This window comes from Halictus rubicundus, unplaced genomic scaffold (genome assembly GCF_050948215.1).
Source record: "Halictus rubicundus isolate RS-2024b unplaced genomic scaffold, iyHalRubi1_principal scaffold0060, whole genome shotgun sequence".
NCBI lineage: Eukaryota > Metazoa > Arthropoda > Insecta > Hymenoptera > Halictidae > Halictus > Halictus rubicundus.
The window spans coordinates 392,209-410,197 of NW_027488601.1; the positions used below are offsets into that span (position 1 = coordinate 392,209).

A 17,989-nucleotide genomic window follows, 5' to 3' on the forward strand; every position below is an offset into this window, starting at 1 on the left:
TACTAAAGAGGATACGATAGGATAGAGGATTGGATAGGATACAGGATACAATTGAGGATAGGATAGGATAGAGGATAGGATAGAGAATAGGATAGAGGATACGATAGAGGATTGGATAGGATAGAGGATATTATAGGATTGGCGATAGGATAGGATAGAGGATGGGATAGGATAGAGGATACGATAGGATAGAGGATAGGATAGGATAGAGGATAGGATGGGATAGAGGATAGGATAGGACATAGTGTAGGATAGGATAGAGGATAGGATAGGTTAGAGGACAGGATAGGATAGGATAAGATAGGGGATAGGATAGGATTGAGGATAGGATAGGGGATTGGATTGGACAGAGGATATTATAGGATAGAGGATAGGTTAGGATAGAGGATAGGATAGGATAGAGGATAGGATAGGAAAGAGGATGGCATAGGATAGAGGATAGGATAGAATAGAGGATAGGATAGGATAGAGGATAGGATAGGATAGAGGATAGGATAGGATAGGATAAGGTAGGGGATAGGATAGGGTTGAGGATATTATAGGATAGAGGATAGGTTAGGGGATTGGATAGGATAGAGGATAGGCTAGGATTGAGGAAAATATAGGATATAGGATAGGATAGGATAGGGGATAGGATAGAGGATAGGATAGAGGATAGGATAGAGGATAGGATAGGATACAGGACAGAATAGGATAGAGGACAGGATAGGATAGAGGATAGGATAGGATTTCAGGACAGGATAGGATAGAGGACAGGATACGATAGAGGATAGGATAGGATAGAGGATTGTATAGGATAGAGGATAGGAGAGGATAGAGGATTGTATAGGATAGAGGATAGGATAGGATAGAGGATAGGATAGGATAGGGGATAGGATACGTTAGAGGATGGGATAGACTAGAGGATATTATAGGATATAGGATAGGATAGGATAGAGGATAGGATACGGTTGAGGATGGGATACTAAAGAGGATACGATAGGATAGAGGATAGGATAGGATAGAGGATTAGATAGCATACAGGATAGCATTGAGGATAGGATAGGATAGAGGATAGGATAGAGGATTGGATAGGATATTGGATATTATAGGATAGACGATAGGATAGAGGATTGGATAGGGGTTAGGATAGAGGATAGGATAGAGGATTGGATAGGATAGGGGATATTGTAGGATAGACGATAGGATAGGATAAAGGATGTGATAGGATAGAGGATACGATAGGATAGAGGATAGGATAGGATAGAGGATAGGATAGGATAAAGGATAGGATAGGATAGGATAAGGTAGGGGATAGGATAGGATTGAGGATAGGATAGGGGATTGGATAGGATAGAGGATAGGCTAGGATTGAGGAAAATATAGGATATAGGATAGGATAGGATAGGGGATAGGATAGAGGATAGGATAGAGGATAGGATAGAGGATAGGATAGGATACAGGACAGAATAGGATAGAGGACAGGATAGGATAGAGGATAGGATAGGATTTCAGGACAGGATAGGATAGAGGACAGGATACGATAGAGGATAGGATAGGATAGAGGATTGTATAGGATAGAGGATAGGAGAGGATAGAGGATTGTATAGGATAGAGGATAGGATAGGATAGAGGATAGGATAGGATAGGGGATAGGATACGTTAGAGGATGGGATAGACTAGAGGATATTATAGGATATAGGATAGGATAGGATAGAGGATAGGATACGGTTGAGGATGGGATACTAAAGAGGATACGATAGGATAGAGGATAGGATAGGATAGAGGATTAGATAGCATACAGGATAGCATTGAGGATAGGATAGGATAGAGGATAGGATAGAGGATTGGATAGGATATTGGATATTATAGGATAGACGATAGGATAGAGGATTGGATAGGGGTTAGGATAGAGGATAGGATAGAGGATTGGATAGGATAGGGGATATTGTAGGATAGACGATAGGATAGGATAAAGGATGTGATAGGATAGAGGATACGATAGGATAGAGGATAGGATAGGATAGAGGATAGGATAGGATAAAGGATAGGATAGGATAGGATAAGGTAGGGGATAGGATAGGATTGAGGATAGGATAGGGGATTGGATAGGATAGAGGATATTATAAGATAGAGGATAGGTTAGGAGATTGGATAGGATAGAGGATAGGATAGGATTGAGGAAAATATGGGATATAGGATAGGATAGGATAGAGGATAGGATAGGATAGAGGATAGGATAGGATAGAGGATAGGATAGGATAGAGGATAGGGTAGGATAGAGGATAGGATAGGATAGGATAGAGGATAGTGTTCAGCCGCGAGTTAAACAAAAGATCCCCTTGAAAATCCGCGGCACCGCTATTTCAAGGTGGGACCAGGGACCGATCCCTTCAAGAATAGTTTAATAGTTTTACTCGCGACTGACAAATCGGCACATCCCAACATTTGGCGTGCAGATGGTATACACGTTTTATGACACGGGCCTCTAGGGCTGTTTTTGAGAAAGTCGCCTTCACGAAACCTTTCTTAATTGCCCATTAGAATTTTCCTCGCGCCCTCAACAGCCAACCGTACTGTCATAAAACGTGGACCTACAAAGGTGGCATCGCGGGACCATCCGACGGTCCCTGGCCGATGAACATCGGGCCCACAGCTGTGATTTCGCCCGCCGAAATCCAGCGACGTTGCCACCCCGAAATGGAATACCCCCACTCCACGCCAACGCACCCCGAGTGCATGGAGAGTTGGGGTAAAACTTTTAGTCTAAATGCAACTCCCGCAAAGGCAACATCGAGATTAGACTCCGGAACTCGTCAACACGCGGACCAGCCGCTATAGTTCCGTTTGCTCCTTGCAGCATTAAATTCCAAATTTATATTTACCATCCTTATCATCCGAAAGGATCGTAAGGTCGCGCCGAGTAGCGTCGTCGAAACACCCTCGATTGAGGAATTTACGCCTCCTCATAGATTCTACGACAGAGTCTACGCCGCGAAAGGTGCCCGCTCCGTCGGAAAGTACATTGGTCCTTCGAGCCGGATCATCAGTGCCGTGTGATCCAAAAAAAAAAAATAAATGACACTGAGTGACAGTTACAGTGGACAAAAGACTTTGTGAACGTGATTCAACGCAGCCTTGCGCATCGTTTACAACGGGACAACACCTGCAATCGGGAGATCCTGTCTGGACCAACCAGCATCCCAACAACTTGCAGTATCCCGGATTACCAAGGGCTGGACCAACCAGCATCTGGAAGGTCGCAGTTTGTGGGCCAAGCAATTGACGATTTGGGTCAACGCCAGGTGTCTGACACCAGTTCACCATCCTGAATTCAGCGCATCAAAGGTAGGCTCGTTTTTCGTTCGTCAATCTCCCAAAACATCTCCTTCATCACAAAATGCCTATGACAAACCCATCCTTGTCTCAAGCAACGGCTCTCAGCACTTTAAAGCGTAAGCGCGGCAGTGTAATCGGTCAGATTACGGCATTCTCGAAATTCTTAGATTCCGTCGATACCGAACAACCACCTGACATAGATCTTATAAAAATGCATTTGAACGGTCTCATTGAATTTTGGAAGCGTTTCGATGATATACAATCCGAGCTAGAGGCATTAGACGAAAACCAGGAACCTCGCCGATACGAGATACAAAACGAGTACTACGCGATAGTTGTCAGAGCCAACAAAATAATAGAAAAGGCGCAACCAACTTTGCCCCAACGTCGCGGAACAGTCGAGTCACTCGCGACATCGGTAACTGCTCCGATGGCAATCAAGTTACCAGAAATGCGGTTGCCATCGTTCGACGGAAACATCGAAGATTGGGTATCATATTTCGACACATTCAAATCAACGATTGACTCGAATGAAAATCTGACTCCGTTGCAAAAACTGCAGTACCTCCGTTCAACCTTACACGGAAAGGCGTTGAAGTGCATCTCCGCGTTAAACACGACAGACGCGAATTATTACGATGCAATAGAACTGCTCAAAAAGAAGTACGATTGTCCGCGGAGAATAATCTTAAAACATTGCGACGCAATTAGGGATTATCCGAGATTAGTAAAGGACACTCCAGAGGCGTTAGACGATCTCGTGAACTCGGTCAACCAGCATCTACGAGCCTTGAAAAATCTAGGAGAAGACTTCACAAGATGTAACGGCTCTTTAATATCAATGATATTATCCAAGGTTAGCAGCGACACTGCATGGCTTTGGGAACTAACGATAAAAGGCAAAAACATGCCGTCGTACACGGACCTCTTGGATTTTCTCGAGAAACGCGCAAGTTGCGCACAAACTGGACCATCCAGTGCCTCCGCGGTGCCATTACGCCCTAGACCGAATTTTACAAGCTATCCGCAATCGACACGCCCCAGCGCGAACTTCACAAGCCATCCGCAGTCAACAAGACCACCCGCCAGATCACACGCTTTCGTAACGAGTAAAACACGTCAGACCGCCGATAACAAATCAAAAAACGCGTCGAATTTTAACGAAACGCGTCCAAATTCACAACCGAAGGAGTGCCCGATCTGCTACGGAGATCATAGCACATGGGGTTGCGAAAAATTCCGCGGAATGACTCCCGAAAAACGCAAGTTCGCCGTTGAAAGGGCCAAATTATGCACCAACTGCCTACACCCAGGGCATAGCGCGCAAAATTGCGATCGAGGTTCATGCCGAATATGTCAGCTACGACACCACACGTTGCTTCATCACTTCGAGCAGCAAGCGTCAACAAGCGGAACAATAAACGCTCAATCCGATACAGAATGACGGCTAAGACACAGAGAACAAAACGGAACGGGCTACCATCGAGCGTTCACCATAAACGCAATCACAAACGAAATTTTAGTTACGGCACAAATCCAGATCTTCAACAAAAATAAACGTCCGATAGATTGTCGAGCATTAATCGACACTTGCGCATCGATTAACTTAATTTCTGAACGCCTTGCTCAAAAAATCAACATCCCGCGGATGAAATGCTCGGTTCCCATTGGTTCTCTGAACGCTATGACCACTGTAGCAACCCACGCACTGAAGGCTACTATAGCTTCGCGAGTAAGCAATTACCAACGTTCGCTTACGTTCCTCATTGTGAACGACATCGCGCCTTTCGTTCCAGATCAAGAGATTGATCGCGGAACAATAAAAATTCCGCCGAATCTGCACCTTGCAGATCCGGAATTCCATCGACCGGCACCGATCGATTTGTTATTAGGATCCGGAACAGCCCTCTCAATCTTATGCGTCGGCCAAATTGTCTTGTCACGCCCAGATGAGTCCGATCTCTACCTTCAAAAATCGCAACTCGGTTGGGTCATCGGGGGGAGCGCGCCAGTCACTTCTCCTGCTCATGGCACACTTTGCCACGCGACCACCGCGTTACAATTCGACCTCACCCGTTTCTGGGAGGTTGAAGAAGGCCCACAAAGACAGCATCTGTCTGAATCTGATATAATTTGCGAAAGCCATTTCCAAGAACACACAGTTCGGAATCGTGACGGCAGATACGTCGTGGCTTTACCTTTCAACGAGAAATTGTCGCGTCTCGGAGACTCCAAGGTACAAGCGAAAAAAAGACTCCATTCATTGGAGCGAAAACTCCAACGAGAACCCGCACTCAAGCAAGAGTATCACGCGGTGATCCAAGAATACCTTGACCTCGGACACATGAGCGAACTGCCACAGGAACAACAGTCACCTGAGGGGTATTACCTACCACATCACGGGGTCGTTAAGGTCACCAGTGACACAACCAAACTCCGCGTAGTCTTCGACGGTTCTGCCACGACTAATTCAGGCATAGCATTAAATGACGCTCTCCACACCGGTCCAAAAATTCAAGACGATCTACTCCACATTTTATTAAGATTCCGCATTCATCGATACGTACTGACGGGAGACATTGAAAAGATGTACCGACAGTTCCTTGTACGTCCGGAAGACAGGAAATTTCAGCGTATCCTCTGGCGCGATACTACGGGTTCTATTAAAACTTATGAGCTGAATACTGTGACATTTGGACTATCTGCTGCACCATATCTTGCAATTCGCTGTTTGACACAGCTCAGTCGAGACGAAGGCCACCGCTTTCCTCAAGCCGGCAAGATTTTATTGCGTGACTTTTACGTGGATGACGTTCTGACCGGTACATCGACCATAGAAGAGGCATTATCCTTACGCGAAGATCTCACACAAATACTCAAGACCGCAAGACTGACAATACGACAATGGGCATCTAATGACCTTACTCTTCTGACTGGCTTGCCCGAGCAGGCCATTAACAAAAGATTATACCTGGGAGAGTCATCCACTCTCAAAACCTTAGGGATTGTCTGGAATTCCTCAAACGACTCTATTACGTACGCAGTCGAAACTTGCTCTCCACCATCACGTTCGACCAAACGCAGTATCACCTCAGAAATAGCAAAGATATATGATCCACTAGGGCTGCTCGGGCCAGTAATTATTACGGCAAAAATGCTACTACAAAGGATCTGGACCATAAAGGTTGACTGGGACGAGTCGCTGCCAATGGATATCCATACCGAATGGATACGTTTTTATAATAAATTGCCAGCGCTGAACAACATCACGTTCCCGCGACGCACAATCATTGAATCGCCAAGAAAAGTCGAACTACACGGTTTTAGTGACGCAAGCGAAAAGGCCTACGGAGCATGCCTCTACCTGCGTACAACCGACTCACGCGGTCACACCGAGACAACTCTTTTGTTCGCTAAATCCAAGGTCGCCCCATTGAAAACGATCTCAATACCACGACTCGAATTATGTGGAGCACTTCTGCTAACCTCTCTTGTCGAGACCGCAAAACAAGCGCTACCTGTGGAAATACATAAAACCATCTATTGGACCGACTCCACCATTGTTCTCCATTGGGTGAAGACATCTCCACACACTCTAAAAACCTTCGTGGCTAACAGAGTGTCGGAAATTCAAAGGCGCACAGCTAACGCAGATTGGCGACACGTACCCACTGCCGACAACCCGGCCGATCTTATCTCGCGAGGTCAATCACCAGAAGACTTCCTTCAACCTTCCATCTGGCAACACGGTCCGACTTGGCTCAACGAAGAAGAATCTTTCTGGCCCACTACCGAACTACCTCAACCAGAGACAATCCCAGAACAAAGGGTCGCGATTTGTCTCAAAGCATTAATTTGCGACACCACGATTCTGGACAACTGCTCCTCATGGGGAAAGCTTCAAAGAATCATCGCGCGCTGTCTCCGATGGAAAGGATCTAACACCACCAAAGGAAGTCTGACATCCTCCGAACTAAGATACGCCCACGACGTAATCATCAAACTGATACAAAGACAACACTTTGCAGAAGAATTGCGCTGCCTCTCGAGAAGCGAAATAGGCGTTAAGGGTAAGCTGCAACAACTGAACCCATTCATCGACAAAGACGGAATTCTGCGAGTAGGAGGCCGTCTGAAGAATTCGCGAATTCCATTCGCGCAAAAACATCCCATCGTCCTCCCAAAGGCTCGAATCACGGCATTAATAATAGAACACGAGCATCGAATACAATTACACGCTGGTACACAGGCTACCCTATACGCGATTAGACGCCGTTATTGGCCCATCGACGGTCGGAGTCAGGTAGGGAAAACCATCAGAAACTGCGTCCGCTGCTACCGTGTCCAACCGCCGCCAACACAATACGTGATGGGCGACCTACCTGAGGCTCGAGTCACCGACTCACGCCCATTTGCAAACGTCGGCGTTGATTATTGCGGTCCCTTTTTCATAAAGGAGCGACGATACCGAAGTCGAACCCACATTAAAGTATATGTCGCAGTTTTCGTTTGCCTCTCAGTAAAAGCCATTCACCTAGAATTGGTTAGCGATCTTACCTCCGAAGCATTTATAGCAGCCCTACGTCGTTTCATTGCTAGACGAGGTCATTGTATTAACATTTACTCTGACAATGGCACCAATTTCGTCGGCGCCAACAACGAGCTTCGAGACCTCCGCGAACTTTTGCAGTCCGATGACCACAACGAGAAGGTCAAAACCTTTCTTGCTGACCGATCCATCACGTGGAATTTTATTCCTCCATTAACACCTCACTTCGGCGGCATCTGGGAAGCGGCCGTGAAATCATTCAAGCGTCATTTCTGGCGTATCGCAGGTGCTGAACGATTTACATTTGAAGTGTTCAACACTTTAATTATTGAGATAGAAGCCGTTCTAAATTCACGTCCTTTAACTCCCATTTCATCAGACCCAAATGACACCCTTGTCCTAACTCCTGGCCATTTCCTGATTGGCGACTCGTTAACGAGTCTGCGCGAGCGCGATTTCAGGGATGTGCCATCAAACAGACTTTCAACCTGGCAACATATCCAGAAACTAAAGCAGCATTTCTGGAACCGATGGTACAAGGAGTACCTAAACGAGATGACGAGCCGTTCGAGATGGTCCAGCGGTACACACCCCATCAAGGAGGGCACCATCGTGCTCTTGAGGGAGGACAACGTACCACCGATGCAGTGGCCACTCGGGAGAGTCATCAAGGTCTACCCCGGATCTGATGGCATAGTTCGAGCTGCAACAGTGAGAACAGCCACAACCACACTCGATCGGGGCGTAAAACGGCTTGTACCGTTACCGAACCAGCCAGAGGAGGAACCACGGGATCCAACATCGACGTCAAGAACGCGCGATCCCTCAACCGATAATAACTAATTTATCGTAATCGCTAAGCTTTAGCTCATAAGATAGTTTACTTGTTCATTCTAGTACTTCAAACCTAGCGTATCTTTAATCCTATATAGATTTATTTTGATCGCGAGTCTCTCAACGGGGGGAGGATGTTCAGCCGCGAGTTAAACAAAAGATCCCCTTGAAAATCCGCGGCACCGCTATTTCAAGGTGGGACCAGGGACCGATCCCTTCAAGAATAGTTTAATAGTTTTACTCGCGACTGACAAATCGGCACATCCCAACATTTGGCGTGCAGATGGTATACACGTTTTATGACACGGGCCTCTAGGGCTGTTTTTGAGAAAGTCGCCTTCACGAAACCTTTCTTAATTGCCCATTAGAATTTTCCTCGCGCCCTCAACAGCCAACCGTACTGTCATAAAACGTGGACCTACAAAGGTGGCATCGCGGGACCATCCGACGGTCCCTGGCCGATGAACATCGGGCCCACAGCTGTGATTTCGCCCGCCGAAATCCAGCGACGTTGCCACCCCGAAATGGAATACCCCCACTCCACGCCAACGCACCCCGAGTGCATGGAGAGTTGGGGTAAAACTTTTAGTCTAAATGCAACTCCCGCAAAGGCAACATCGAGATTAGACTCCGGAACTCGTCAACACGCGGACCAGCCGCTATAGTTCCGTTTGCTCCTTGCAGCATTAAATTCCAAATTTATATTTACCATCCTTATCATCCGAAAGGATCGTAAGGTCGCGCCGAGTAGCGTCGTCGAAACACCCTCGATTGAGGAATTTACGCCTCCTCATAGATTCTACGACAGAGTCTACGCCGCGAAAGGTGCCCGCTCCGTCGGAAAGTACAGATAGGATAGGATAAAGTATAGGATAGGATAGAGGATATTATAGGATATAGGATACGATAGGATAGAGGATAGGATACGATAGAGGATGGGATAGGATAGAGGATAGGATAGGATAGAGGATAGGATACGATAAATGATGGGATAGGATAGAGGATACGATAGAATAGAGGATGGGATAGGATAGAGGATAGGATAGAGGATTATATACGATAGAGGATATTATAGCATAGAGGATTGGATAGGATAGGGGATTTTATAGGATAGACGATAGGATAGAGGATAGGATAGAGGATTGGATAGGATAGGGGATATTGTGGGATAGAGGATAGGACAGGATAGAGGATAGGATAGGATAGAGGATATTATAGGATATAGGATACGATAGGATAGAGGATAGGATACGATAGAGGATGGGATAGGATAGAGGATAGGATAGGATAGAGGATAGGATACGATAAATGATGGGATAGGATAGAGGATACGATAGAATAGAGGATGGGATAGGATAGAGGATAGGATAGAGGATTATATACGATAGAGGATATTATAGCATAGAGGATTGGATAGGATAGGGGATTTTATAGGATAGACGATAGGATAGAGGATAGGATAGAGGATTGGATAGGATAGGGGATATTGTGGGATAGAGGATAGGACAGGATAGAGGATAGGATAGGATAGAGGATACGATAGGATGGAGGATAGGATATGATAGAGGATTTTATAGGATAGAGGATAGGATAGGATAGAGGATAGGATAGGATAGAGGATAGGATAGGATAGGGGATAGGATAGGATTCAGGATAGTATAGGATAGAGAATACGCCAGGATAGAGAATAGGATAGGATAGGGGATAGGATAGGATTCAGGATAGTATAGGATAGAGAATACGCCAGGATAGAGGATAGGATAGGATAGGGGATAGGATAGGATTGAGGATAGGATAGAGGATTGGATATTATAGAGGAAATTATAGGATAGACGATTGGATAGGATAGAGGATAGGATAGGATAGAGGATTGTATAGGATAGAGGATAGGATAGGATAGAGGATAGGATAGGATAGGGGATAGGATAGAGGATAGGATAGAGGATAGGATAGAGGATAGGATAGAGGATAGGATAGGATAGAGTGTAGGATAGAGGATAGGATAGAGGGTAGGATAGAGGATTGGATAGGATTGAGGATATTATAGGATATAGGATATGATAGGATAGAGGATAGGATACGATAGAGGATGGGATAGGATAGAGGATAGGATAGGATAGGGGATAGGATAGGATAGAGGATAGGATAGGACAGAGGATACGACAGGATAGAGGATAGGATAGGATAGGGGATAGGATAGGATTCAGGATAGTATAGGATAGAGAATACGCCAGGATAGAGGATAGGATAGGATAGGGGATAGGATAGGATTGAGGATAGGATAGGATAGAGGATAGGATAGAGGATTGGATATTATAGAGGAAATTATAGGATAGACGATTGGATAGGATAGAGGATAGGATAGGATAGAGGATTGTATAGGATAGAGGATAGGATAGGATAGAGGATAGGATAGGATAGGGGATAGGATAGAGGATAGGATAGAGGATAGGATAGAGGATAGGATAGGATAGAGTGTAGGATAGAGGATAGGATAGAGGGTAGGATAGAGGATTGGATAGGATTGAGGATATTATAGGATATAGGATATGATAGGATAGAGGATAGGATACGATAGAGGATGGGATAGGATAGAGGATACGATAGGATAGAGGATAGGATAGGATAGAGGATAGGATAGAGGATTGGATACGATAGAGGAAGGGATAGGATAGAGGATACGATAGGATAGAGGACAGGATAGGATAGAGGATTGTATAGGACAGACGATACGACAGGATAGAGGATAGGATAGGACAGAGGATACGACAGGATAGAGGATAGGATAGGATAGGGGATAGGATACGTTAGAGGATGGGATAGGATAGAGGATATTATAGGATATAGGATAGGATAGGTTAGAGGATAGGATACGTTTGAGGATGGGATAGGAAAGAGGATACGATAGGATAGATGATAGGATAGGATAGAGGATAGGATAGAGGATTGGATAGGATATTGGATATTATAGGATAGACGATAGGATAGAGGATAGGATAGAGGATTGGATAGGATAGGGGATATTGTAGGATAGACGATAGGATAGGATAGAGGATGTGATAGGATAGAGGATACGATAGGATAGAGGATACGATAGGATAGAGGATAGGATAGGCGATTGGATAGGATACAGGATAGGATAGGATAGAGGATAGGATAGGATAGAGGATAGGATAGGATAGAGGATGGGATAGGATACAGAACAGGATAGGATAGAGGACAGGATATGATAGAGGATGGGATAGGATAGAGGATAGGATAGGATAGAGGATAGGATACGATAAAGGATGGTTTAGGATAGAGGATACGATAGAATAGAGGATGGTAAAGGATAGAGGATAGGATAGAGGATTATATAGGATAGAGGATATTATAGAATAGAGGATTGGATATAATAGGGGATATTATAGGACAGACGATAGGATAGAGGATAGGATAGAGGATAGGATAGAGGATTCGATAGGATATGGGATATTGTAGGATAGAGGATAGGATAGGATAGAGGATAGGATAGGATAGGATAAGGTAGGGGATAGGATAGGATTGAGGATAGGATAGGGGATTGGATAGGATAGAGGATATTATAGGATATAGGATAGGGTAGGTTAGAGGATAGGATACGTTTGAGGATGGGATAGGAAAGAGGATACGATAGGATAGATGATAGCATCGGATAGAGGATTGGATAGGATACAGGATAGCATTGAGGATAGGATAGGATAGAGGATAGGATGCGATAAAGGATGGGATAGGATAGAGGATACGATAGAATAGAGGATAGGATAGGATAGAGGATAGGATAGAGGATTGGATAGGATAGAGGATATTATAGGATAGAAGATAGGGTAGGATAGAGGATAGGATAGAGCATAGGATAGAGGATAGGATAGAGGATTGGATAGGATAGAGGATAGGATAGGATAGAGGATAGGATAGCTTAGAGGATAGGATAGGATAGAGGATAGGATAGGACAGACGATACGACAGGATAGAGTATAGGATAGGACAGAGGATACGACAGGATAGAGGATAGGATAGGATAGGGGATAGGATAGGATTCAGGATAGTATAGGATAGAGAATACGCCAGGATAGAGGATAGGATAGGATACGGGATAGGATAGGATTGAGGATAGGATAGGATAGAGGATAGGATAGAGGATTGGATATTATAGAGGAAATTATAGGATAGTCGATTGGATAGGATAGAGGATTGTATAGGATAGAGGATAGGATAGGATAGAGGATAGGATAGGATAGGGGATAGGATAGAGGATAGGATAGAGGATAGGATAGAGGATAGGATAGAGGATAGGATAGGATAGAGTGTAGGATAGAGGATATTATAGGATATAGGATATGATAGGATATAGGATATGATAGGATAGAGGATAGGATAGAGGATAGGATAGGATAGAGTGTAGGATAGAGGATATTATAGGATATAGGATATGATAGGATAGAGGATAGGATACGATAGAGGATGGGATAGGATAGAGGATACGATAGGATAGAGGATAGGATAGAGGATAGGATACGATAGAGGATGGGATAGGATAGAGAATACGAAAGGATAGAGGATAGGATAGGATAGAGGATTGTATAGGACAGACGATACGACAGGATAGAGGATAGGATAGGACAGAGGATATGACAGGACTGAGGATAGGATAGGACAGAGGATACGACAGGATAGAGGATAGGATAGGATAGGGGATAGGATAGGATTCAGGATAGTATAGGATAGAGAATACGCCAGGATAGAGAATAGGATAGGATAGGGGATAGGATAGGATTGAGGATAGGATTGGATAGAGGATAGGATAGAGCATTGGATATTATAGAGGAAATTATAGGATAGACGATTGGATAGGATAGAGGATAGGATAGGATAGAGGATTGTATAGGATAGAGGATAGGATAGGATAGAGGATAGGATAGGATAGGGGATAGGGTAGAGGATAGGATAGAGGATAGGATAGAGGATAGGATAGGATAGAGTGTAGGATAGAGGATAGGATAGAGGGTAGGATAGAGGATTGGATAGGATTGAGTATAGGATAGGATTGAGGAAAATATAGGATATAGGATAGGATAGGATAGAGGATAGGATAGAGGATAGGATAGAGGATAGGATAGGATACAGGACAGGATAGGATAGAGGACAGGATAGGATAGAGGATAGGATAGGATAGAGGATAGGAGAGGATAGAGGATAGGAGAGGATAGAGGATAGGATAGGATAGGATAGAGGATAGGATAGAGGATTGGATAGGATAGAGGATATTATAGAATAGAGGATTGGATAGGATAGAGGATAGGATAGAATAGAGGATAGGATAGGGTAGAGGATAGTATAGGATTGAGGATAGGCTATAAGAGAGGATGGGATAGGATGTAGGATAGGATAGGATAGAGGATAGGATACGATAGAGGATGGAATAGGATAGAGTATAGGATAGGATAGGGTATAGGGTAAGATTGAGGATAGGATAGGATTGAGGATAGGATAGGATAGAGGATAGGTTAGGACATATAATACGATAGGATAGAGTATCGGATAGGATAGAGGATATTATACGATAGAGGATTGGATAGAATAGCGGATATTGTAGGATAGAGGATAGGATAGGATAGAGCATAGTATAGAGGATAGAATAGAGGATTGGATAATATAGTGGATATTATAGTATAGACGATAGGTTAGGATAGAGGATACGATAGGATTGAGGATAGGATAGGATAGAGGATAGGATAGGATAGAGGATAGAGGATATAGGATTTCAGGATAGGATAGGATAGAGGATACGATAGGATAGAGGATAGAATAGGATAGACGATATTATAGGATATAGGATATTATAGGATACAGGATAGGATACGATAGAGGATGGGATAGGATAGAGGATACGATAGGATAGAGGATAGGATAGGATAGAGGATTGTATAGGACAGACGATACGACAGGATAGAGGATAGGATACGATAGAGGATGGGATAGGATAGAGGATACGATAGGATATGGGATAATGTAGGATTGAGGATAGGATAGGATAGAGGATAGGATAGGATAGAGGATAGGATAGGATAGAGGATAGGATAGGACAGAGGATAGGATAGAGGATAGGATAGAGGATTGGATAGGATAGAGGATGGGATAGGATGGAGGATACGATAGGATAGAGGATAGGATAGGATAGGGGATAGGATACGTTAGATGATGGGATAGGATAGAGGATATTATAGGATATAGGATAGGATAGGATAGAGGATTCGATAGGATAGATGATAGGATAGGATAGAGGATTGGATAGGATACAGGATAGCATTGAGGATAGGATAGGATAGAGGATAGGATAGAGAATAGGATAGAGCATACGATAGAGGATTGGATAGGATAGAGTATATTATAGGATTGACGATAGGATAGGATAGAGGATAGGATGGGATAGAGGATAGGATAGGACATAGTGTAGGATAGGATTGAGGATAGGATAGGGGATTGGATAGGATAGAGGATATTATAGGATGGAGGATAGGTTAGGATAGAGGATAGGATAGGAAAGAGGATGGGATAGGATAGAGGATACGATAGGATAGGGGATACGACACGATAGAGGATAGGATAGGATGGAGGATAGGATAGGATAGGATAGAGGATATTATAGGATAGAGGATAGGTTAGGATAGAGGATATTATAGGATAGAGGATAGGATAGGATAGAGGATAGGATAGGAAAGCGGAGGGGATTTTATAGGATAGACGATAGGATAGAGGATAGGATAGAGGATAGGATAGAGGATTGGATAGGATAGGGGATATTGTAGGATAGAGGATAGGACAGGATAGAGGATAGGATAGGATAGGATAAGGTAGGGGATAGGATAGGATTGAGGATAGGAAGAAGATAGAATAGAGGATAGGATAGGATACAGGACAGGATAGGATAGAGGATAGGATAGGATAGGGGATATTATAGGATAGACGATAGGATAGAGGATAGGATACGATAAAGGATGGGATAGGATAGAGGATACGATAGAATAGAGGATAGGATAGGATAGAGGATAGGATAGGATAGGATAGAGGATAGGATAGAGGATTGGATAGGATAGAGGATATTATAGAATAGAGGATTTGATAGGATAGAGGATAGGATAGAATAGAGGATAGGATAGGGTAGAGGATAGTATAGGATTGAGGATAGGATAGTACAGAGGATAGGATAGGCGATTGGATAGGATACAGGATAGGATAGGATAGAGGATAGGATAGGATAGAGGATGGGATAGGATACAGAACAGGATAGGATAGACGACAGGATATGATAGAGGATAGGATAGGATAGAGGATAGGATAGGATACAGGACAGGATAGGATAGAGGATAGGATAGGATAGGGGATATTATAGGATAGACGATAGGATAGAGGATAGGATACGATAAAGGATGGGATAGGATAGAGGATACGATAGAATAGAGGATAGGATAGGATAGAGGATAGGATAGGATAGGATAGAGGATAGGATAGAGGATTGGATAGGATAGAGGATATTATAGAATAGAGGATTTGATAGGATAGAGGATAGGATAGAATAGAGGATAGGATAGGGTAGAGAATAGTATAGGATTGAGGATAGGATAGTATAGAGGATAGGATAGGCGATTGGATAGGATACAGGATAGGATAGGATAGAGGATAGGGTAGGATAGAGGATGGGATAGGATACAGAACAGGATAGGATAGAGGACAGGATATGACAGAGGATGGGATAGGATAGAGGATAGGATAGGATAGAGGATAGGATAGGATAGATAATAGGATAGGAGAGAGGATGGGATAGGATAGAGGATACGATAGAATAGAGGATAGGATAGGATAGAGGATAGGATAGGATTGAGGATAGTATAGGATATAGGATAGGATAGGATAGAGGATAGGATAGAGGATAGAATAGAGGATAGGATAGGATACAGGACAGGATAGGATAGAGGATAGGATAGGATAGGGGATATTATAGGATAGACGATATTATAGAGGATAGGATACGATAAAGGATGGGATAGGATAGAGGATACGATAGAATAGAGGATAGGATAGGATAGAGAATAGGATAGGTGAGAGGATCGGATAGGATAGAGAATAGGATAGGATAGAGGATAGGATAGGATAGAGGATAGGATAGGATAGAGGATAGGGTAGGATAGAGGATAGGATAGGATAGGATAGAGGATAGGATAGGATAAAGTATAGGATAGGATAGAGGATATTATAGGATATAGGATACGATAGGATAGAGGATAGGATACGATAGAGGATGGGATAGGATAGAGGATAGGATAGGATAGAGGATAGGATACGATAAATGATGGGATACGATAGAGGATACGATAGAATAGAGGATGGGATAGGATAGAGGATTATATACGATAGAGGATATTATAGAATAGAGGATTGGATAGGATAGGGGATTTTATAGGATAGACGATAGGATAGAGGGTAGGATAGAGGATAGGATAGAGGATTGGATAGGATAGGGGATATTGTAGGATAGAGGATAGGACAGGATAGAGGATAGGATAGGATAGGATAAGGTAGGGGATAGGATAGGATTGAGGATAGGATAGAGGATATTATAGGATATAGGATACGATAGGATAGAGGATAGGATACGATAGAGGATGGTTTAGGATAGAGGATAGGATAGGATAGAGGATAGGATACGATAAAGGATGGGATAGGATAGAGGATAGGATACGATAGAGGATGGGATAGGACAGAGGATACGATAGAATAGAGGATAGGATAGGATAGACGATAGGATAGGATACAGGACAGGATAGGATAGAGGACAGGATAGGATAGAGGATAGGATAGGATAGCAAATAGGATATTACAGAGGATGGGATAGGATACAGAACAGGATAGGATAGAGGACAGGATATGATAGAGGATGGGATAGGATAGAGGATAGGATAGGATAGAGGATAGGATACGATAAAGGATTATATAGGATAGAGGATATTATAGAATAGAGGATTGGATAAAATAGGGGATATTATAGGATAGACGATAGGATAGAGGATAGGATAGAGGATAGGATAGAGGATTCGATAGGATATGGGATATTGTAGGATTGAGGATAGGATAGGATAGAGGATAGGATAGGATAGATGATAGGATAGGACAGAGGATAGGATAGAGGATAGGATAGAGGATTGGATAGGATACAGGATAGCATTGAGGATAGGATAGGATAGAGGATAGGATAGAGAATAGGATAGAGGA

At 43.6% G+C, this 17,989-nt stretch overlaps 1 protein-coding gene across 1 annotated transcript; it reads left to right on the forward strand.

Moving 5' to 3' along the window:
• The first annotated feature begins 3,379 nt into the window (after positions 1–3,379).
• Positions 3,380–8,710, forward strand: LOC143363578 (uncharacterized). The gene is made up of 3 exons (XM_076804143.1): positions 3,380–3,434; positions 3,486–4,658; positions 4,842–8,710. The coding sequence occupies exons 1-3, from the start codon at positions 3,380–3,382 to the stop codon at positions 8,708–8,710; spliced, it is 5,097 nt and encodes a 1,698-aa protein (XP_076660258.1).
• Positions 8,711–17,989: the final 9,279 nt, after the last annotated feature.